This window comes from Odontomachus brunneus, unplaced genomic scaffold (assembly GCF_010583005.1).
Source record: "Odontomachus brunneus isolate Ranch 3 - 2012 unplaced genomic scaffold, Obru_v1 Obru_scaffold_049, whole genome shotgun sequence".
NCBI classification, from domain to species: Eukaryota; Metazoa; Arthropoda; class Insecta; order Hymenoptera; family Formicidae; genus Odontomachus; species Odontomachus brunneus.
In genome coordinates, this window is record NW_022639499.1 from 988,944 (window position 1) to 1,014,566 (window position 25,623).

The following is a 25,623-nucleotide window of genomic DNA, read 5'->3' on the forward strand; positions in this document are numbered from 1 at the left end:
GAGAGAGAGAGAGAGAGAGAGAGAGAGAGAGAGAGAGAGAGAGAGAGAGAGAGAGAGAGAGAGAGAGAGAGAATGAGTGCGCTGGAAGCGTCATCGCGTCATCGCGTTAATTGGCTGTCAGTATAGCTAGAAAGGAATTTCGGAGCTCAAAGCTTTGGACGTATACAACCGCGGAATTCCACGCGAATAATTCACCAGCGGCCGGTCCATTTTTGCAGAGGGGAAGAGCGAGGAGAAAAAGAGAGATCGGATAAAAACGTTCGTCCAATAAGCGTCACGGAGCTTACGGTTGCCACTCGTGCGTTTTGTTCCGACGATTTGAAAAATGCCGATCACGGAATTCGCGTTCATGCCATGCCGCTTTTTTGCCGTTTTCATTTTTCTATCTCTTGATTATTGCTTAGATATAGTGTTTATCGCTTTGTACACGAAGTATTGTAATGAAAGTATCGCGTTAAGATTATACTTCATTTTACAATGTTTCTCGCAAAACTGACATTGCGATGCAAAAGTTATAGAAATAGTGAATTTTTTACGGTCTACCGAATATATGGACATAAAAAAGTTCGAATAATTACAATAACTTTATAGTAAAAGTCAACGTGCATAATATCTTCTAATAAATATATCAATTTCGGTCATAAATTCTGTATAGTCGAAGTTTAAAAACTTTTGTTGAAATATTTACTTTTTGGCCATTTCCAATTTTCCTCCACTTGATTACTGTTCAGAAATAATGTTTATCTTTTTCTACATGGAGCTATTATAATAAAAATCACGTTTAGATTATATCTCACTTTACAATGTTTTTCGCAAGAGCTTGAACTATACTGATATTGCGGTATAAAAATTACTATAAAAACAGTAAATTTGACTGTCTCAAACGACGATACGATATAAAAAACGTTTAAATAATCGCAATAATTTTGTAGTAAAAATCAAACGTGCATAATATCTTTCAATAAATATACAGCAATTTTATCAATTCTATACGGTCCAAGACAAGATATAATTCTCTCAACAATATTTTCTCCGGGTAACTCGTTGAGATACACATGACGATTGTCCAAACATTTACCAGATTGAGAGCTAAGCCCATTCTGCAGCTGTAAAAATATGCAGTAAAATGTAAGCAGTGGGTAAATCGAGACACCATTGTTCTTGGTCTGTAAGAATCGCATTGATCACTTACTGCTCACGTCTTACTGCATATTTTTACACTAAGAGAAAAATTATATTAAAATCAACAAATATTTCCTTGACGGGTACCATTAACATATTTACTTAAATCTACATTCTCTTTATTTAAACCAAATATTGTTTATTTAAATCAGGTAAGCAATATTTGATTTAAATAAAGAGAATGTGGATTAAGTAAATATATTAATGGCGCCTATCAAGGAAATATTTGTTGATTTTAATATAATTTTTCTCTCAGTGTACTGTAAAAAATTCACTATTTCTATAAGTTATGCATCGCAATGTCAGTTTTGCGAGAAACATTATAAAATAAAGTATAATCTTAACGCGATACTACATTCTCTTTGTTTAAACCAAATATTGTTTATTTAAATCAGGTAAGCAATATTTGATTTAGATAAAGAGAATGTAGATTAAGTAAATATGTTAATGTTAGTTACTGTATTGGCGCCTATCAAGGAAATATTTGTTGATTTTAATATAATTTTTCTCTCAGTGTACTGTAAAAAATTCACTATTTCTATAAGTTATGCATCGCAATGTCAGTTTTGCGAGAAACATTATAAAATAAAGTATAATCTTAACGCGATACTACATTCTCTTTGTTTAAACCAAATATTGTTTATTTAAATCAGGTAAGCAATATTTGATTTAGATAAAGAGAATGTAGATTAAGTAAATATGTTAATGTTAGTTACTGTATTGGCGCCTATCAAGGAAATATTTGTTGATTTTAATATAATTTTTCTCTCAGTGTACCGTAAAAAATTCACTATTTCTATAACTTTTGCATCGCAATGTCAGTTTTGCGAGAAACATTGTAAAATAAAGTATAATCTTAATGCGATACTACATTCTCTTTGTTTAAACCAAATATTAAATCAGGTAAGCAATATTTGATTTAGATAAAGAGAATGTAGATTAAGTAAATATGTTAATGTTAATTACTGTATTGGCGCCTATCAAAGAAATATTTGTTTTTAATATAATTTTTCTATCAGTGTACGGCTACTGTAAAATGAGCTTCATACGATTTTCAGGTTACACAATTTACACATAATGCTTGAGATTGACAGTCGCTTAAGTAATTCTAGTTATAGTAGTGGGATTTTAACAGTTTCAATCTTATTATCGTGTACGCATGAGGCCGAAAAATCGTGTAACTCTCAATCCAGGGAATGTTCAGGCATCCGTGACGCCGTGTGCATGTCGCTCGATTCTGGTGATAATGTTGAACGCGTTTGTGGCTCGATGAATTGCGATGTGCGCGCACGCTGCTCGACGAGGGACGATCATTATTTCGGGCCCGCGCGAAAATAGAGCGGGAAGGAACCACCGCGGAAAATCGGAAAGCAATCAAAGTGGGAAGCCGTATCGGGAAAGGAACGTAATCAATGAATATTTCGAATGGATTCGTGGAATACCGCGCATACTACCGGTCTTGCCGGTCGCTGCAAATCGACTTTCCTCCCCGCTCTCCTCCTCCTCCTCCACTCCCCCCCTTTCCCCTTCCCCTCCGCTCCGTCGTCACCCCGCCGGCTGAGCGTCATACTTGACTTGGCAGTTTTCCAAAGAATGCGTAGCCGGTACACTGCTCTCGTGCCATTCTTTGCGCGCGGATCGTTTTCCGAAACGAGAAAAAATGTTCCTCTCGGACTTAGATTAGGTCGCGTTGCTTGTGCATTTAATACTTTCGCATCTAATGCCCGTTGCACATCAGATGCGATGAGCGAAATTCAATGAGAGCTGTTCTTTCCAAAGAGAGATCCAATGTACAACGGATGTCAGGTAAAAGTGTTAAAAGTGCAAGCAACACGAACTAATCTAATATTTCCCTTTTTCTTTTGTCTTCCCTCCTTTCTTCTCATCTCTCAATTTTCGTCAAAATCTCTCTCTTTCTCTCTCTCTCTCTCTTTCTCTCATCAAATACACAGGACGTCTGTATACAGGATCCTATGTACGAAAAAATCCAGTTCCAGAAGACATACATGTCAGAGAACTGTCAGAGGCACGCATGCAGATAAATTAAGCCGAACTAAAAAAACAATTCAACCGAACAGAAAATACCGTTTCGCCAATCTCTGTTTATTAATATTTCGAAATTTTACACGGTTGTTTGAAAAATGGTAGAGGAATTTTTTGTTCAGTTTGCAGTAAAAAAAATGTTCTGCTGGTCCAAGTGAAATTCTATGTGTCGCAGTTAAAATTTATATATCTGCTAGAAGATATAGTCTATGGTACGTAGAATTTGCAGCAGCATTCTAGCAATATCCGCAGGTGGGGGGTGTGAGGATTATACATTCGTCTGTCTCTCGTCACTAGTCTTCTATTGTCTACTACAGTCACTTTTTATAAGAAGTGTGACTGGCTTTAATCTGAATGGGCGCCGCAGAGAAACTTTCCTGCTAAATTTCATAAATAATTAAAATAGAAATTCTATCTCTGTTATCTATATTAATTACATATAAAATACATGCGATATCGCAGTGTCTGCTAATCATTTGTATCCTTCTTAGCTAATTTCTCATATCTAGACAACTTTCGCTGTGACTACAAGACTATTTCTTTTAATGTGACCTAATCTATCTTTGCTTTTGACACCCTGTATACTACGGCAATTCCGCCTTCGAAAAACAATCGTCTATTTATATAAATCTTTTTCATTTCGGTGCTTAAGAACGATTTTTCGACACCACACCTAATAAATTACCCTTATCTCTTTTTTGCCGGTTTTCTCGTTTTTAAATTTAGAAGCGAAATGTCAAGTGCGAAATATCGCAGTGTCGGAAAAAGATTTCAGTGACATAACGGGAATATAACACCGCAACTTCAATTTTATTCTCCTCGAGCACCTTCGTGATTGATCGTCCAGTTGCACGATGATACTTCTGTGATAATAACATTTAAACTATCTCTCTTTCTCTCTATATCTTTCCCTCTTCCTCCCTCCGTCCCTCTCTCTCTCTCTCTCTCTCTCTCTCTCTCTCTTTCTCTTTTTCTCTCTCTCGAATTCGCCACGGAGGTGATCAAAATTCTACCGGCCGCGATTTTTTCACTAAACAGCGTCGTCACCCTGAAATAGACGTGAGTGAAGAGTCTCGTATTAGGTTTTTGCTCGCGGCACTGTTTCCAAATGCAACTCGCGCCGAATTTCTACACCCCTGAATAATCGCGATGTATCGTCGTGAGAATATACCGTCGTAATGCTCTCCGATGATACAATCGCTGGCCGTCGCACTTTAACGATTCTCGATATTCTACGAGCATTTCGGTTGAAATTCAACGAGCGGTAGCTTCTTCGATTATCGGGAATGAGTGCAGCGCTCCGCGCGTTTAACTAATTTATGACGATCACCAGCTACAGCTTCATTATCGAGAACTAGCTGTGTCACATTTACACCCGAGGCACGATTATTTTATCGAATTATCGCCCGTGCACGATCAATGAACATCTCGGTTGCCTCGCTCGGAATTTTATCACGCGGCACTCCGCACGCGGAAGAAGAATTAGCAGACAAAGCTGTTTCTTCGTGATAAGACTAAATTAATTAATTAGTAATTGTGGCTTGGATCATGTGAAATAAAGAGACCGGGGCTAGTTGTCACACTTTTTACATACTGTAAGTTGGGGCAACTTTGAACAAAATCAGGGTAACTTTGGCTCACAATCGGAAAATATTTATTTCCCACGTAGCAGCTATATACACTGAGGGAAAAATTATCTTAAAATCAACAAATATTTCTTTGATGGTGCCATTAACATATTTGCTTAAATCTAAATTCTCTTTTTTTAAATCAAATATTGTTTACCTGATTTAAGTAAACAATATTTGGTTTAAATAAAGAGAATTTAGATTTGAATAGATATGATGATGGCACCCGTCAAAGAAATATTTGTTGATTTTAAGGTAATTTTTCCCTCAGTGTACTAACTAGAGCTGTTACCTACTTTTATACGTCAAAATTAATTGAATCAAGCAATATACACAGCTGCTATATGGAAAATAAACATTTTCCGACTTTGGGCAAGAGTTTTTGACTGGGTCAAAGTTTCTCCAACTTACTGATGAAAAAAAATTAGATATATACGATATTCTTTAATATTGTGCACATTTTCATATACACTGAGGGAAAAATTACCTTAAAATCAACAAATATTTCTTTGATGAGTGCCATTAACATATTTATTTAAATTTAAATTCTCTTTATTTAAACCAAATATTGTTTAAATCAGGTAAACAATATTTGATTTAAATAAAGAGAATTTAGATTTAAATAAATATGTTAATAGCACCCACACACACATCAAAGAAATGTTTGTTGATTTTAAGGTAATTTTTCCCTCAGTGTAGGTACAGGTTTTTAGGTAAAAGAATAAAAATATTATCCTTACAAATAATAAAATATTTCTACACAAAAAATTATTTAAAAAAGTCAAACAAGACAAATTATTTCTGTTTTAAGGTTTCGAGGTTTTGTTAAAGTTAGTGATATCTTAAAATCATGTGCAATAAACAATCATTAAACTAAAAAAGTAATAATTACCTTAATAATAATAATAAAAATAAAAATAATAATAAAAATAAAAATAATAATAAAAATAAAAAATTACCTTAATGAAAATAATAATAAGGTAATAATAAGATAATAATTCTCAGAAACTTTGTAATAATAACTTCGAGCTCTCTATAGGACCTTGTACGCAGACTCACTGTATAACATAATATATCGCTACGTATACGCTTCCAAGCTCTTGCGTAAGTCACGTCATAACTACGTGATGGACTCGCAACATGTGACAACTAATTCCACTTAATTTGAGTCAACCTGAACGGTTGCTCGGAGATAAGAGAGATTATAAATATTTATAAATTTTATGTTGCAATATCTATTAACTAAATGTAGGAAAAATTAACTGAACCCATAACGATTCTTGCAACTGAACAGAGATTGCGATCAAAAAGATTTGCATCAGCAAGATTAATTGGATCAGTAAGATTAATAGTTGTTACTTGAAATTTGATTCATGTGAGATACTCAGGTTTTATTCAGAGTTATAGATTCAACACGATTCAACACCAAAGCAAATATAATGTAACCTGTGAAGAGAATTTCCTGAATAAATCGTAATATATTTAATGTGTTAACACATCAGGAGTATATGTAGTAAACTATTTTACAGAAATGCTTGCCACTTTCGTAGCTACGCTTTCAATTCAGCTAATAAATTTTCACCTTGCAATAGACACATTTCATCAGCCAACTTTTAACAACGGTAAAATAGGACAGCTCCTTAGACTAAATTGGAATCAGCTACTATAATTTAGTCGACGGTACTAAGTTATTTTTTGTGAAAAACAAATTGGAAACAGTACAATGTGTGTGTGTGTGTGTGTGCGGGATTGATTACTCGCGCGTCACGAATTCAGCATTGCTTTCGCAGTTGCCGTGCTCGACGCCGAATCAATTTTACTGTACTCGACCACTCGGATAGATAATTATTACCGTGTTCGATGTACAAACCGACAGTAAATTAGAGAGCTCATTAGCTCTCGCAATAATTAAATGATAATTTTCCGATTTATAATTTGTGTTTAACCTTTTGGGAGATACTGGCATATGTGCGTACGTGTGGGTGTTTAAATACGTTTAAATATTGTTTTTTTTTTATTTACACACTGTGTCTCAACAAAGATATAACGCAAACAAATATAAATAAAAATTTTTTTCACTTAAATCGAGTATTGTTACTCAGTTTAAGAAATATTTGAAAAAATGTTTGTTAATTTTTTAATATTTTTTTCTCAGTGTATGATTGACAGATGTCGCATTTGTGTGTGGAAAGAACTTTTGATAGTAAAACTTGCTGTAAATTTTTATAACCGAAGTACAGATTCTGCAACAATCTTATCATCCTTTAATATCATATGTGTTGTTTGTATTTTATTTGGTTAACGAGCGAATGTTAACGGCGCCTTGCGATGTAGCAACGTCCGCTCGCATTTTCCTTTTTTTGTTTTCACATCAAGTTGATATCGAAAATTCTCTGGCAATGATGTATCGATTTTCGATCGGGAGCGAGATCGCGAACGTAGCGGCGACACGCGTGCGTTTCCTGAATGGCGGATATCAATTCTCCAAATATAATTAACTGCATCTCTCAAAGTAGTCCCGTTTCCTTATTAATAATTGAACGTATCGATTGCCGGCTGACCGGCCGGCCGGCTCTGTGCGGCTGGATGCTGCGAAATTAGAAAACCGATACGACCTGCATTTTATGTTGCCGTGAGCGCGCGCGCGTACGCCTTGTTTTTATTTCCAATAAAGGGTGTTTCTTCGTTTCTTTCCTCTCTAAACTGAAATTATTCTGTCCACATGGAAATAAAATGCCGGGAGCTAGTTTCCAGAACAAAATTACGGCCCGTGTCGCGAGCTATACACAAGAGAGACAATAAATTCTAATATTTCCGAAATGCCAGAGCGCTTGCGAGCAGCAAAAATTTGCAATCATATTAAACCTATGTGAGATGCTTTTCATCTACTAAATCGGAAGCATACACGGAGAGAATATTATTTTTTATTTTATTATTTTTTAGTTTTTTTATTCATATATAGTTTTTTGAATTTTATTGTATTTAGTAGTCCGGGAAAATAGATTGTCAATAAGATTTATCTTGCTAAGAAACATAGTAAATTTCGCTAAAAGCATTATAGATTTCGCTAGGAACGTAGCAGCTGTCTCATAGCATATTTTAAAGTTCTTAAAATATAAGTAGCACGTGTGAAATGAAAGGATAGTGCATTCCGATCTATTATTCGGTTACAAAGTCCTATAGCAATTTTTTCTATAAGATTCGCGCGCTCCATGTATAAAATATATAATTATAAACATACAATCGAAAACATGGCAGTAAGTATTAATCTAAGGGAAGTAATTCATTGACAAGGATATTATTTTGATTTATTCTATTATTATTCTGATATATCTATTATTATTTTGATTTTATCTTGTTTCCCAATTTCTTCTTTCTCTCCTCTTATCTCTCTGTTTTTTATTATATAGGATATTTTAAGAATAACATATAGAACTTTCGTGTATGCGTGTAGATTAAATCAAAGTGAACAAAAAATTCTTTATTATTTTGCGAACATTCACGTGAAATTTTGAATTATTAATATACAGGGAGTGTGACAGAATATCTTTATTATAGACATTTTAAAAATAAGATTGATGTCAAAATGAGATCATATGGCGTTGAACGAATATAAATTAGTCTTTGATCGAACGAGACGAATATAATCAAATTAACACAATAATTTTCTTATAGAATATTACAATGTTAATTTTCTTGGTTATATGAGAAAATAATTGTGTTAATTTGGCTATGTTCGTCTTGATTGTAAACTAATAATATATAACCAAAAATATTAACATTGTAATATTCTATCAGAAAATGATAATTTGGCTATATTCGTCTTGATTAAAGATTAATTTATTTTTATTCAACACCATATAATCTCATTTTAACATGAATCTTATTTTTAAAATGTCTTGTTAACATTTTAATAAAGATATTCTCCAAACAAGAATACTCTTTTTTTATGTAAGTACGAGCTGCGTTGTGTGCTTGCCCGATTAGATTAGATTAGACTCTTGCGTTATTAATTGAAGAGTATTAGCGAACGTGCTCGTATGCGTGATTATTCGCGTGATTCTTCGTGAATTAATAACTCCAATCTACGTGATTATTTGCAAAATGGTGCAAGATTTTCTTGTTCAGTTTGACCTAATCTACTTGAGAGTTTTATATATCATCGTCAGACACCCTGTTTGTGGCACGATGTAGGCATTCATCGCGTATTAAATGACACACTGAATACATACAGTCAGTTAAGTCTCTTAGCCTGTCACCGCGGCCATCTTGATTGATGACGGAGAGAGAAAGAAGCGAGGAAATACATGCCCAAAAATATAAAGTGTGTTGAAGTGAAAAGGTATGTCCAAAAAATGCCACTTGCAGTCGATTAACATTCACACCTCTAGAATATTCCGAACACTTTTTTTTTTGCTGTAACAATAAATAAATAACTGTACTTTCTGAGATACAATCACAGTGTATTCTTCATTAAAACGCCATAACTTACGGTATAATTGAAAGCTTAGCGCTGCAATCAGCGAAATGTCGCCGAAAGAATAGATTGATAGCAGCGACTGCTTTTATTATTGATACAGTTTGCAAACACAAACAAGGCACTCAAATTGCACGGAACCCAGTAATTCCATCGCCACATACGCAGAAAGCTGATTTTAAAGGATTTTCAAAGATTGAAAAGTCTAATTTTCGCTTAAAATTAGACTTGATACAACGTATGACGAACGAATTTATAATGTACAGATTTTGCAGTGAAATCTTACTTGAGAGATAAGGTAGTAAAGTGGTGAGAATGTTTTCAATGAAAATCCGTGATTATTCACGGGTTATTGGTGAAATGCTCTTTTTATTGATCTAATCGGAAATATTTATGCTGATTCACTTAAGAGAGATATTTAAGAAAATAAAATTAACGTAACAAGATAATGAGAAAACTCGAAAAGGCAGATTGGAAAGAAATATTGCATGGCATGTTAGTTTCATGGTTATTTATTGATTAGTAGAACAAAGAGAAAATATTCGGAATATTTTGTGGGCTTAACCTTTTGAGCCATAGAGGACGCTAACATCCCACCTATCTTTTCTTTATTTTTGATGATTTTAAGTAACTTATCGGCAGATATAGTCGATTATATTATTACTATACACTACCTCACATAAATAAACATAGAAAACTAAAAATAAGTAAAAAACAATTCAAATATTTAATTATTAAATTATGGTAAGCAAATAAAACTAAAAAAAATATGCATTTTTTCAGACGAAAATCATTTTAGAGCTAATTTTGAAAAATCGAAACATCGAAACACACACGGAAAAAAAGGATCTGCTACATATGAACAACTAAACATAATTTGCTGTATTAGCCACTTTTTCTTTGCTGCACGAGCCAATTTCCTTGCTGTGCTAACAAGAAAATCTGTAAAGAAAATTCCTGCAACAACAAAAAAATAGCGAAAGTAATAAATTATATTTAGTTGTATGTCCATCTGTAGCAAATTTGCTACGTTAGCCACTTTTCTTGTTGTAGCAGCAGACTTTCTTGTTATCACAGCAAGAAAATAGGTTTCTGCAGCAAAGAAAAAGTAGCTAACACAGCAAATTATATTTAATTATCCATATGTAGCAAATTAGTTTGTTGCTGCAACAAATTATTTAAGAGTCATTTGTCTTCTGAATATGGAAGATTGATGCCTTAAATTCAAAGGAACAATGTAATAAAACAAAAATGTACGATTTATTGCAGTTTATTAAGGACAATTAACAGTATTTTATCTTTTTCAAAAGTTATATTAACTTTTGAAAAGTTAAAAAGTTGAAAAGTTATACTATAAGCCCTGTCTTTTACAATAAATATGAAATATTTCTATTGAAATATTGATAATATGTCTGCTGCAAGTTTTTGTCAAATATGCAAATATCTCTTTTTTTCATATCAAGGAAATGTCGTTATTTCTGGATAATGCTAATAAAAGCGAGATTGCCAATTTTGAAAATTTGTGATCGCTATATTGGACTCGCCATTTCGAATTTTAACTTTTTTATCTCAGATTCGTATTCAACGAGCGCGAAATCCTCCAAATGTCAAGTTTGAAGAAACAGATCTGAAGAAACCGAGAGACAAAATGTATGGCTCATAAAGGATTGATTGTGTAATTTTTTGAACGCATCTTTTTATTTCTACATACTTACAGCCATTTCAGGCGTACATTTCCTCGTTTCCAACGTCATCAATCGAAGAGTTCCACGTTGAGAGACCTCGATAACCACTTGCAATTATACGGAGCAACATTTTCATTAGCGCTGATCAGTTTTCCCCGAAGCCTTCCTTCCACGCCGCGCGTTCACTTCACCCGAGCTGCGCAGCAGCCGCGATTCTTTTATCCGGTCATTTGCGACGCTTCGGCGAACAGTATCGCTCATTTAATTCGGTATTGAGTTGGACACGTGACCGCGAAGTACGACCGTGGCAGCTTCGTGTCGCCGGGGTCGTTATGCGGAGTTGATTAATTTTCACGATTTCCCGTAGCAGACACGCAATTCGCGAAGATTTGGCCGAGCGCCAAGACACACGCAGAACAAATTTGCCTGATAATACGATGAACTGTTCGAACGTCGCCATAGGTCGAAGGTCGAAACTGTCAATAGACGACAGCACCTTCCAATTACGGCCCTTTAATTAGTCGACAACGCGATTTTTCCCCCAGCCGGGAATTTACATTTAAATAACGCCGAAATTATATTTTGGAACTCGACTCCTGAAGCGCGCATCGACCAAATTCCCCAACGTGTCGTTACCGTGCACGCTTGTTTTCCCGTGAGATAACACTTTGCGGAAAAGCGCAGAACCGCTATTCCAACGTCTGTCCACCTCAAAATCCGGAAGAGGAAATTACAAGGGACAAAGGAAAAGAAAAAGAGAGAGAGAGAGAGAGAGAAAAAAGAGACGACGTGAAGAGAAAAGGAATATTAAAGGAGTCTCTCTCCACCACCTGCGAGATTTGTTACGTGAGAACGTAAAACCATTTTCGTCGGAAAGAAAACGAAATCGGGGAGGAAACGAGGTCCTCCCTTTGACGCGAGGGAGGAGGTAGAGGAGAGAGAGAGGAAGTTCACGAGGCGCAAGACGAAAGTTGCAAATGGGGAAAGTTACGCGGAGGCGAACATTGCGGGGAGGAGACTTTCGTGTAAGTAACCGGGCTTGCGAGTTGTGCCTTCCGAATAAAGCTCTGGGTCTAACGATCGGTCGGCGTGCGTGCTCGGAAAAGAAACGGTGAATCCCGTCGCACCTGCGCCCGCTAATTTCTATCGTCGTTTGGAATAGCATTTGGCGAAACTCATTACGCTCCGCGCGGGGAGGACCGGCAGGTGTCCCGTATTAATACCGAATCTGGCGGTCACACGCGTTTTGGTAACGCAGCGAAACGCCAGTTTGCTGTGAGACCGATCGGAGAATCGACTGTTCGAATAAGATCAGCGACAAACAGCGATCTGGAAGATAGGAAGGGAAAGAAAATATGATAATTGAGATAAAAATACCACACCAATATCTACGTCTAGAATATCACGCTGAGGAAAAAATACTTGACTTATTTGTGAGATATAGTCAATTCGCAGAAATATGAATTTTATATCTAAGAAATAAATTCTTAAATATTTTCCTCTCAATGCACTATTCTTGCACTAAGAGAAAATACTTTAAATTATTCGTGTGAGATGTAAAGTTTATTCCCGCTAAATAAGATTTCTGTGAATAATCTTTTTATATTTATTTATTAGAATAATCTATTATATAATGTGGATTTTATTAAAATTATTACAAGAATTTGCAATGCCGAAATCTTTTTTGTTCGCATGGAGAAAAATAATTGTTCTCTTTTAGCAAAATTGTCGTTGCTACTCCATATTCGTAGTGACAACAAAAAAACTTAGTTGACGTAACTAATTTTACAAATTACTCGTTATCAGAGCAGAAGTAGTTGCCAGGATAGAAAAAATTTGTTGAGTGTATTTGTCTTAAAAATCACGTTAATTTGCTATCAATGCAAAATAATGTATCCTTAGCAAATTTATTTGCTATTGGAACAAAACTGCTTATATAAATCCATCATGATTCTTACAACAAAATAATTTGTACATTCAATAAAAAATGATTAGTATTCTTAGCAAATTTTTTTACTGTCCATATAATAACGAAAAGATTTTGCTAGACTAGCAGAAAATTTGCTGGACTAGCAAATTATTTCTCTCCATGCGTGATTACACTGAGAGAAAAAAAGCAGTTAGATCGACAAAATTGGCGGTCAATCGCTTTCAAAGAAACATTGTATCTATTGAACAAATTACGCGTTAGTGCAACAATAAATTGCGTTGAGTTCACATAATTTTTGTAATATTCTAAATTGATATTAATATTAATATTAATGTCTTAATTTAATTGTTAGAGTTTACTTGTAAGAGTAGCCTAAAATATAAAAGCATATTTTGCATGTTTGGATCGTAATTAAATATACCAATAATATAAGTATGTTAATTTTTTTCATTGATATTAACTGCTATAGGTATCATTAAAATAAGAGAACCGTTTGTCTATAAAAAAAGGCACGCCAAGGGCTTTTTGTGTAAGTTATTATAATATTATTGTATTTCTTTTAATATTATTGTATTTCTCTAATTATTTTATTTTTTATTTAATAATATATTACTAATATATTAATAACATGTTTAATTTATAAATATATTATATAATCAAAACCATATATGTTTATAAAATTAAAAAATAATTAATCATGCGCACTTGGCGAATGTAATTTCTTGATATCATTTCTTTTGTAGAGAGTATATAAAACTGTCTTGTATTTTTCAATAGAACATTTACGAAAGTACAATTAATCTGAATAAGATTATTTTAATAATATTTTTTCAAATATTTTTTGGCTGAGCTTTTGTTGTAATTTATTTCTAACGATTTTTTTATAAAGTTTATAACGATCTTTTTGTAAAGTTTATTTGTTAAAATTTTTTTTTTGTATAATGTTAACGCGCGTGCACTTGGCTTTTTTTTATCTTTTTTGTGAAAATTCTAAATATAAATGTGATACTTCGCGACTTTTCGAATTATTTTAGAAAAAGTCAGTACATATTGTACTAAATTATTTTATATTATTTTATTAAAATAAAAGATATAAAAAAATACATATATGTCAATTAAATAGTGAGTTCTCACTATTGGGTCTATTTAGACCTTGAACGTGGTCAAGGGGTATACCCAAAACGAACACGGTTAGAACGTTAAAAGTACAATTAAAAAGATATATTAACGCGCTTGCCACACGTCCAGAGTGAAGTCTCAGGACGACTAACGCGCACGGAGACGCGGATATGACTTGGAAGCAAAGCTCTTCGTGCCGCCGCGCACGACAACGGAAAGGCGACACGTGAGATGAAGAAACATTAAAAATATATTTGACACAATACGCGCACGAGCATTCCAGCTGTCGTGCGATACGGCGCGAGCGAATGGAATCCTCGTGGAATTCCGCGTAACCTCAACGCCGACCTCAAAAGTTATTACGCGGTGGATCCGTTTGACCCAGATTCGTAATTCGTCACGAAAGTTGATCGGAACATCGGTGCTGATCCTGGTGGAGGCGAGAGTACGCGCCGGAGATCATCCGGGGGATAAATCGATTTGATAAAACGTCGTGAAATTAAGCTCAGCTGCGCGATACTCTTTTGTCGTATGATAACGCTAAGCGAATTGCGCGCCCAAAACTTACGCATCGCGCAATGGAGCGGATTAAACTCCAAAATGAGCGCCAGCAAAGACTCTATGAAAAAAGATCGAATGATCGATGAAAGGATCAAGTGGAGCTGAAAAGTGAAGTGAAATTGCAACTAAAATGCCTCGCATATTTGAAAAATCGGAGCATTGCGAATCAGGGGAAAAAAAAAAAATATATATATATATATATATATATATATATATATATATATATATATACTGTGCAGCGAAAAACTTGAACAAAAAAAAGTACATACGGTATGAAAGCTCTTTTATACTTTATATAAAACGCGAGCTAATTAAATGTAAGATGATCATTTAATATAAGCAGTCTGATAACGAAAATAAAGTTAATATATTAACCCTTTAAATCCCGGTGCGTATGATTATCTATGTTTATTTTGGATTCTTCCCAAATCTTTTATATTGGCAAAGTTCGCCGATATAATACGATCGATCTGTCAGAGATAGAGCTGTATTTTTCGTGCCAACCTGTGAAATGATGATTTCGCCACTGAAAGGCCAACACAGCGATCGTGTGCAGAATAGTTGCAAGCAAGTTTTGTTCTCTCAGTTTTTTACCGATGTCACCTTAAAATACGAGGTCGGCGCTTTTATGTTCATTATCATGGTTATAAGATTTATCAAATTCTGCTAGCTGGAGCGCACGTGCAAACATGAATGTACAAGGAAAGATGAAGTTCCGTTGGTGCAACCAACATTTCTGCTATCTGATGGGAAGCAGATGAAAAACTCGGTTGCAGGAACAGAAAGATAGGAGATTTCTACTCAGCCGATGCTCTCAGTTACCCTGAACTGAGTTTTAATGCAGCTGAATGTTTTCGGTCACAGGAGGTGTTATCTCTCGTCAGCAAATTTTTCGTCTGGTTCGCATTTTGTTACCCGAACTGAACGTTTTTTTTTCACGTAATTATGCATTTAGAAAATTGTACTTCTCAATAATCAGTTTTATTTGACCACACAATCTTTCATCAGAAACGTCTCTTGATCTTATGAATAATACATTTTATTACTCGATAAAATTTCTTTAAATTCGTCATATGGAGGGTTTCGGGTAATGCAAATTTTAAATTAAAAAGTTAAAATTCGAAATGACAGATCCAATATGGCGACCATTTTCAGAATTAGCAATCTCACTTGTAACATTCAGTTGCGTTTAGCAGAGAAAGCTGCTTTGCAACTGTTATAAAATTCGTGAATCTGATTGGAATATGCTCTTAATTTTAGTTAAATCTAAGAGCATGTACCAATCAGATTCACGAATTTTACAACAGTTGCAAAGCAGCTTTCTCTACTGAACGCAGTCATTATCATGTTTTTGCGTTTTTTCAGACACTTAGAGTCTTAAAGTGTGAATCAGTAAAAATGTTTCTGATGAAATCAGTAAAAGAAGCATTTCACCAATAATCAGTGAATATTTATTGATTTTCAATGGAAACATTCTCACTTTACTGCTTTACTCTTATATTTTATATTTTTATATTTCATATTCTGATATTTTGATTAGTGAAAAAAAGATTTCATTGCAAAATCTATCTTCAAAATCAATCTGCAAATTCATTGTACCAAATTCAATTTTCTCCGTTCCTGACAATGGAGTTATCGATTTTCATGCGATTTGTGTGCAACGACACTGTCTGTATTTGCAAACTGCGTTAATAATAGGAACAGTCGTTACTGTCAACTGATTCTTTCAGCGAGATTTTACTTGTGTGTGTATATGACTGCAGTACTATATTTATAATTGAACCACCAGTTATAAGTATTTCAGCGAAGAATACACTGAATCAGAGTAGTATTCAGGATATAACATATAAAAGGAAAGCGTTTTTGTGTCTTAGATAATAAAGATATATTTTAAAAATATAACTAAAAAATATATGCAAAAAATATATAAAAAAATATGCAAAGTTCAACGTTATTCAGTGTTTTCGTTTCCCTACAAAAAATCGCAGAAAAATACTCTTTTTGCAGCCTTGCGAATCAAAATATTCTCTTAAGGGCTGATTTTTCCAACTTCTTGGTAAATTAACAAAAAATTATATGTCTACCTTTGTTTCTCCTTCAAATTAGATAGAGACAGGCGTATGATTTCGCCGTTAATTACTTTATCAAGAGATTAGAAAAGTCGATCCTAAGACTATATGAAAAAAAGAATTGCACATCAAACGTAATCGATGTATGAGCAAATTAAGGGGATTGAGAATAAATATATAATAGTCTTTGTGCCTTTTCGCTTCTCTCTGAGTCCACGATGCGCGATGCTTTGGGTCCGATTAGCCCCGCATTTGCATAAGTGATGAAGATCGAAAATCACCGGTAGAAAACGCGACCGTGACATTTTAGCAACGATTGCGACCGAGGAACACAGTGCTAACGCACACAAACGCGCCGTTGTTCCCATGGCGCCGTCAGGGCAGGAGGAATATCGTAGGGAATTGCCTTGGCGGAACTTATTGACTCGTATTTCATAATAAAAGCCAACGTTACAATTGATTTGTGACGCGGCCGTAAACTGCATCGCGGTACGTGCGAGCACGGGTCAAGCAGACGCATTGGCCGCGTTCACGGTAATGATTGCCGGGCGCTCGTGGTCTTTAAAAATTTACGAAAACTTGTTGCGCGCGAAGGAAAAGAGAAAGAAAAAAAAAGAGAGATCTCCTGCATATACTTTTAATGGCGATATGAAGCACGGTAATTAGCGGCACGCTCATAAAGGAATATGTAAATACGCGCATGTACGACCTTTAAAAATTCACGAAACTCACGTGTAACTCCAGTCAGATTATTTTTTCATGCTATTTATACTGTACGAAAAAAACGTTCGCGAGAGAAAGATATAAAATTGGCATTATTAGTTTCCGGCGTAATTCCTCGCAGCGCAGCATTCTATTTGTGGAAGCCCGGAAAAAAAAAGGACGAACTGCTCGCGGATTAGTTTTCGGGAACTTTTTGGGCGAATGAAATAAAAGCATCAATACAGGACACTAATAACATTGGTTACCTAGTTCTGAACATTCTTTTTGGTTCGGTCTTTAAATATGAATATTTAAATTTTCAATATAGAATACACACGCATACATATTCATCTATACATATACAGAATGTACAGCTCGATTTCACAATCTCTTGTAAAGACGTGGAGCGAATTGAGATGAACAAAAAAATCAAATATTGTTTTGTAAAAATCGCGATAATGATCTCTCACGAGAGATTATGAAATCGAGTTGGGAAATTCTGTATATATGTTGAATATATACAGAAAAAAATTAGTATCCACTTAGAATTAATAATACTCAAATTAACAATCATTGTTTTATATATAAGCAACGATATTTAATTTTGTTAGAAGAGTTTTAACGTTTTGGATTTCAATACAATGTTAATTTTATATTATAGTAGTCTTGTATAAGAAATATAATATAATTATTTGGATATTTTTTTCTAATATTTAAATATATCATATTCTCAATCCAATACTTTCCATTTATGAAAATTTTTTAATAATAAGAATTTAAATAATGTTTTATTCGAATTAATAAGAATTATTATGATCTCTCTTCTCCTTTCCCTCTCTCTCTTTCTCTCTTTTTCTCTTCGCGTGCAAGTTTTCGCAAATTTTTCAAAACAAATTTAAATTTTTATAAGAATTTAAATCCGAATAAAAATTAATTTTTCATCGTTGAATCACATAAAATGTATTGATACAAGTAACTTATCTACATTTCACGCTACTTTAATCTCATTTGAAGATTTACATGAGATTTACGGAGCGTGTAGGTGAGCGTGAGCGAGATAAATTATTTCGAATTCTTCCCCCAACTTACGTCAAGCTTATCCCGCGTATGTTGCGGACGAGCCCTTAAGTGTCCAGACGATGGTGCTTTTGCCTCATGTCCGAGAGTACGAACAGCAGACTCCGCAACCGCAATCTGTCGAAACGGGGACGCACTTTTTCGCACATTGGAATTTTTCCCACCGGTATTTCCGCGGCTGGGATGCGCGGTCAGGCTAAAAGAGAGGAGAGCGTGGCAAATAGGGAAAGATGGGGATCTTTCGTACAGTTTTTGGAATTCTATTTTTCAAATTGTGTTAAATGCTTTTAAAATATTCTCTTTAGTGTCAATAGATAGTATATAGTTACAATAAAAACATTTAAATAAAATAATAAATTAACATAATAAATAATAATAAATAATAATAAATTAACGAATGAAACTTTCTTTTCCCAAAGTAGAAAATTGTACGAATGTACTCCGCGAGTGGAGTAGCTTCATACAGTTAAGGGAGTATTTTAGTGCGAAGGCTCGTTTTCAAGGCGATTTTTGAGAATTAATTTAAAGCAAATAGTTAAACCAACATTAATGTTTTGTACTGACATTTCTTCGTCTTTGAAGAAACATCTTAAATTTTCTCAAAGCTTTATATTCAAAATTGAAGAAAATACAAGTGGATGAAATAGGTCTTGTAAAATTGTCTTCCATCGGGCGAATTGATTGCCGCCGTCCTCGTCATTTGAAATAAACAAATTTGCGTTTATTTTATTCTTTATGAATGTGGTTATCGCCCGAGCTAGAATAAAATAATTTAAAGAAAAATTGACAAAATGGCGGTGCTTGAAAAATAATAGTCTAATTTTTACTAAAAAATTCTAACTATTCGCGGTCCGAAAAAATAGTAATTTTAAAGATATCAAAAAGATTCTAGTTCGAGCGATAGTCGAATATGTGCACTATATGTATGTAAAAGCGCAAATTGATCGGCCCAGTAGTTTCCGAGAAAAATACTCGCCCGATTTGAAAAATGTCGTTTCGAGAAAAATGCGTTTAAAGATTCTCATGCACTTATGAGATGGATAATGAGTAATTAGAGAAACCTATCCTTAATCAGCTATACAACCAAGGCCATACATACAAGAGACCTTCCTCAACTTCATAAAACCCACGTTTGTCAGTTTCCTCTTGTCTCTTGGTAATCCTTGCTTTTTTCGACTCGTGCGACGCCCACTGCTCCGAACGTTTAACGCGCTCGTTGTCTCTATTATCCGCGAGTAATTTTGCGTTTTGGCCGATTTAGTCCCATTACGTCCATTATTTTTAAAATTGTATGAAATCCTTCATTAAACAGGCAAACAGCCAAAAAAGTTGCAACTTCCACCGTCTTCTTTTCACAATGTTGCAGATGTTTTGGTACAATTGTCTAAATTAATGAATTTAAATTTTCGTTATTATTCTGAATAAATAATCCAAGGCATCGCTGTAATAAATCATGCGTAGTTAAATCTTCGTAAATAGGTTGGGTGATATTTAACACTTCATCATTCATCTCGCGGTCGACGCGCCGTATGGAGGCTGTGTCTTTTAAACCTTTATAATTCGATCAATTTAACGAATTTTATCTTAATATTTTAGGGACATTTTCAAGACTTTAAACTATAAAAATATGCAAAAAAAAATCGATTTTTTGGACCTGTCACACTAGAATACCCCCTTAATGGAGCATCTACGTACATATGGGTTAGCTTTGCACATAATTATAAAACACAAAAATTATTATCTCACATATTTGTAAAATTTAAATAAAGACGAACTTTTATAAACTTTTACAATAATAAATATAACATTTTTTAAGTTTTACATAAATATTCAAACGTCTTATTAAAACAATTTTTTAATTATCATGTAACTATAATATTCAATACTCAATTTGGTCAAGAACAGAGAAATTTTACAATTAATCAAAGAATGTGCACCTCTTATACGAATGTATCCCAAAGTGAAAAGAAAAAATAATTTTTTTATAGAATCCACTAAAAATATAATAAAATTTATGATCAAAACATCATCTTGAGAAGTTCTACTTACTAAAAAACTGTTATTCTCGCTTTTAATACTAATAGAAACTACTTAACAGCAGTCATATACTTCGATCAGATATTTAGTTAGAGAAACACGTCACGTCCTGCTCTGTTGCTAACCGTCGTCGAACAGACGTCAAACTTTGCTAACATGTAGATGCGTACAAAGACCAAATAAAACACAATTACGTTTTAATTTCGTCAACTTTTTACTGCCTGCTAAATTATTACAGTTCAAATTCATACACGGAGAAAAATAATTTTGCTCTTTTAGCAAAATCGTCGTTGCTATTGCATATGCGTAGTAACAGCAAAAAAATTTAGTTGACTAGTAACTAATTTTATAAATTATTCGTTATCAGAGCAGAAATAGTTTTAGTGTGCTAAATTAATTAATAAATTTGCTAATGACACATTATTTTGCAAATTAACGTGATTCTTAGCACAAATACACTCAACAAATTTTTTCTATCCTGGCAACGAAACTACTTCTGCTCTGATAACGAATAATTTGTAAAATTAGTTACTAGTCCACTAAATTTTTTTGCTGTCACTGCGCATATGCAATAGCAACGACGATTTTGCTAAAAGAGCAAAATTATTTTTCTCCGTGTAGGAATTTGAAGTACAACAATTTAATAGGCAGTAAAAAGTTGACGAAATTAAAACGCAATTGTATCTATGAATATTATAGCTACACAAAGAAAATTTAGTTTTGTTGCCAGGATAGAAAAAATAATACATATAGTGTTCCAATTCTGCGCGATTTTTATTTTATTACCGATGTACGAATATGTGTACGAAGGGTCCCAATCTTCCCCTATGTGACTGTGTGTGCGTGCGTGCCTGTGCACTGTTTATCCATCGAGATTTTTCACTGATCGCGCAAAGGCGCACTTCGCGCTACTCGTGCGCGCGCGCGTCGGAGAATCTCGCGCGCTATATGCCGCGCTCCCGGCATTTCGAATGCGCGTACATCAGGCGCATTCGCGGGAAATTTGTGGGCTACGTGTCGAGTACGTTCCTGGATATACGTCGTTGGGAATACCGTCGGCGGTATTCCTGCGAAGCGTCGCGACGTCTCTCGGTACGAGGATAACGTCTTTCCCCGCTCTCTCTGCCTCTGTCCCTCTCTCTCTCTCTTCCTTTGTCCACAATCTTGCTTTAATCCTTAAGCCGTAACAAACTGACCAACTACAGTTGATTATTTTTAAAATGGACTGTGGTTGGTCAATTTATTACGGCTTAAAGATTAAAGCAAGGTTGTGGACAAGAGGTCTCTCTCTCCCTCCTCCTTTATCTCTCCCTCTCTCAGTAGTCGTGGCAATTTTGTACCGATTTCGCGATCGCATTTCCAGCGTTAAATGTCCAGTCTTATTTGCGGTCGACTTGCTTATATCGGTTCTGTCGATAATGGCGGCCGCTTATAGACTCGAAAATCGTACCGCAGTGCAAAGCTAATAGTCACGATAAAGCGATTTTCATATTTATTTCTGGAATTGGTATCGCCGCGAATACATTAGCGGATAACACGTGGAATAGTCGCAGTCGCTGTCAACCATCAAACACCAAGTATTGAAAGTTTCACCTCAGCGTGAGGTACACGAGTCGCGGATGTTATTTGTAGCGGCAAACCACTCTTCATCTTTGGGTAATTTCTGACGCCCGTTATTGTCTTGTTTGTGCAGCTGCAGTCGGTCCCATCGACGCACAGTGGCCCGTTCACGAGCACCAAGGGGCTGGAATATCTTCTAAAGGTACGTCCACCCGTCACATAATCATATATCCCAGAAATGAAATCGGGCGAAAAGAACGAAGTATCAAGTTTTCACGGAGAAAAATAATTTGCTGGCCCAGCAAATTTTCTGCTGGTCTAGCAAAATCTTTTCGTTATTATATGGACAGCAAAAAGATTTGCTAAGAGTACTAATCACTATTTGCTGGATACAATTTACTGAATCTACAAATTATTTCACTGTAAGAACCATAGTGGATTTATATAAGCAGTTGCAGGTTTGCTCCGATAGCAAATAAATTTGCTAATGATACATTATTTTGCAAATTAACGTGATTCTTAGGACGAATACACTCAACAAATTTTTTCTATCCTGGCAACGAAACTACTTCTGCTCTGATAACGAATAATTTGTAAAATTAGTTACTAGTCAACTAAATTTTTTTGCTGTCACTACGTATATGCAGAAGCAACGACGATTTTGCTAAAAGAGCAAAATTATTTTTCTCCGTGTAGGAATTTGAAATACAACAATTTAGTAGGCAATAAAAGTTGACGAAATTAAAACGCAATTGTATCTATGAATATTATAGCTACACAAAGAAAATTGTGGCTCTTGTTTCGCAAAAATAAATCATTTTAGCTTTACTAGGTTTTTCAGTAAGGTAGAAATCGATTGTCAATAGAGTTTGTCTTGTTAAGGAGAATGATAAATTTTCCAATAGTACACTACTATAGTTGCTGCATTCTTGACGGTTAAAGAGAAAATTTATGTGAATTCAAGTTAAATAAATATCCCATTAAAAGATGTTATTGTATGCACATCTACACAGTTCTCACAGCCGCAATTCTTACACTGAGAAAAAAGATATCTAAAAATTAACAAATATTTCTTAGTTGGATGTCATTAACATATTTGCTTAAATCAAAATTCTTTTCATTTAAGCTGAGTATTGTTTATTCGGTTTAAGTAAACAATACTCGATTTAAATGAGCAGAATTTTCATTTAAGTAAATATGTTAATGTGCTACCTACCTAAGAAATATTTGTTAATTTTTAAATATTTTTTCTCGGTGTATATGTAATATTCAGTTAATATGTCCTCATTTGTAGAGTTGCCTCAACCGAAAGAATATTACTGTCTCTCTGTTGTGGTCTGCAGAACAAACACTGTAGTTGATAGACCTATAAGGTTTGATTACTCCATACAGCACTAAGAGTATCGCTCAAACATGTATGAAGGGGTGGTGAAGAAGGCCAGTGTACTATTTCCAGAGTACCACAGTTACTACAACCATTTTGTGTGCATGGACAAAAAATGACATTAACATGTATGTGGCGACCATATTTAGACAAGTGACATCCTTAATGTTTTCTCGGTGAACAGAACCATTATAGATGAACTATATAGAAACAGAACTGTACAGTTGGGCATATTTTACAACCACAATTTTTAATACAATATATAATATAATTTTTAATACAATTTTTAATACAATATTTTAGAGAAGTTTCTGGTTTAGATAGATGAAAAATAGGAGCCTCCCGCAAATTTTTCTCAAAGAAATTAATAAAGTTATTAATTGAGTTTTGACCATACTATTCATCATTGTTTCAAATATTAAAAAATTTGTTTTATTAAAATTTCGTCATTCAGTATTTTGTGCTGAGCGCGGCGTCGCTCGCTTTAACTGATAAACAATATTACAGCTCGTATAACAATCTGAAATAAATGGGACAAGGAAATGAAAAAATTTGATGAAATTTGCTGAAGGATGAAACTTTGCTATATGTAGAAAGACGAATTTTAATTAAAATGGCGACACTTCGGGATTACAAGTCATTTTTCTTCTCTCCTTCTTTTTTATTTAGTGTTATAACTGGGAAAAATACTACTTTTGGAATTTTTCCAAAGAACTAAGGTTTATCCTCCAGTAAACTTAATACAGTCTTTAAATTTATATGTCCCAGATATCAGGTTATTATACGAACTATAACGTCGTCCATCAGTTAGAGGTGTCCGCGCTCAGCACAAAAATCTTGGATGGAAATTAAATTTTTTAAAATAATTTTGTTATACTTAGAACAATGATAACTAGTAGGGTTCAAACCCTGTACTGATATCTTTATTCATTTCTTTGAAAAAAATTTGTAAAAACTTCATATGTTCGATTATCAAAACCAGAATTTCCTCTTGAGTTCACATAAATTTTTTTCTAACCATAAAGGTATGGTTGTAGTTAATAACAGTTGCCTCCGTGTACGCTTCAGTTCTGCAACAATGTAAATAGCAGATATAAAACAGATAATAAAGATAGCATGTTGATATACTCCTTGGTTGCAAAATTCTAATCATTTTTATTACAAAATTCTCCCCGTATATTCTCTCTGTTGTTTTTCCAACTATTAAAAAATGATTTAATTGCATGATATGAATAACTCTTATGGTGGAACATTAAATCAAAGGATAAATACGATCGAAAATATGTCAAATCAACTGTATAATTGTATTATTGAACTAAACTTTGAGTTCATTTTGCACAAATGAAAGATTAAAGAAACGTGAAAGTTTCAGTGGTAAAATTGGGGCTTAGTTAGTTAGTTCGTTATATATAGACCTAAAATTAAATTTGACTGATTTCGCTTAAATTGAGTTCTTTTGATGGATCTTCTTTCGAACGTATTCCTGCAATTCTCGTCTCACGACTCGAGATATCGGATATTTTTCTATGTAAGACATACAGTGTCTTACATAGAAAAAAAGAATATTCTTGTTTAGAAAATATCTTTATTTTCGATATGTTAAGTTATTAAGTATCTTTAAATTAAATTGCACAACATTAAATGAAGATAAATTACTTGCAAGAATATATTTTCTCTGATTTTCAATAAAGAAAAATCTATCTTATTATTCATAAATAATTTTTATTAATAAAAAGCACAAAACCATCAAATTCTCAATTCAATATTTTGTGCTTTCTATTAATGATAATTATTTATTAACAATAAAAACAGATTTTTCTTCACGTTGAAAATCATATAAGATATATTTTTGCAAGTAACTTATCTTGGTTTTTAAGGCTATGCAATCTCATTTGAAGATTAATATGCTGGAAATAAAGATATCTCCCAAACAAGAATGCCCTTCTTTCCTGTGTATTAATTTTTTCTGTGTACAAGAGAGATGTCTAGAATTATATCGACCGACCTAGCGAACGAAATTAACTGTTTTGGGGCCGGCGAGAGAAGATTTCGGCGAAATTTCACGATTCCCGCGTGAAGCCGCAGATACTCGTCGAGAGGGAACGAGATCCGAGATTTATTTTATGATCCGGCCTGCTTTCCTGTTTTTTTTTTTTTTTTTTTTTTTTT

General features: G+C 34.1%; 1 protein-coding gene across 4 annotated transcripts in view; it reads left to right on the forward strand.

Moving 5' to 3' along the window:
- LOC116845120 (serine-rich adhesin for platelets-like) overlaps positions 1–25,623 on the forward strand; it is a 130,737-nt gene that overhangs the window by 79,071 nt on the left and 26,043 nt on the right. For all 4 annotated transcript variants that reach the window (XM_032817463.1, XM_032817466.1, XM_032817465.1 and 1 more), the window contains exon 2: positions 22,204–22,272. In XM_032817463.1, coding sequence (XP_032673354.1) covers positions 22,204–22,272 — 69 coding nt within the window. The remainder of the gene's footprint in view (positions 1–22,203; positions 22,273–25,623) is intronic.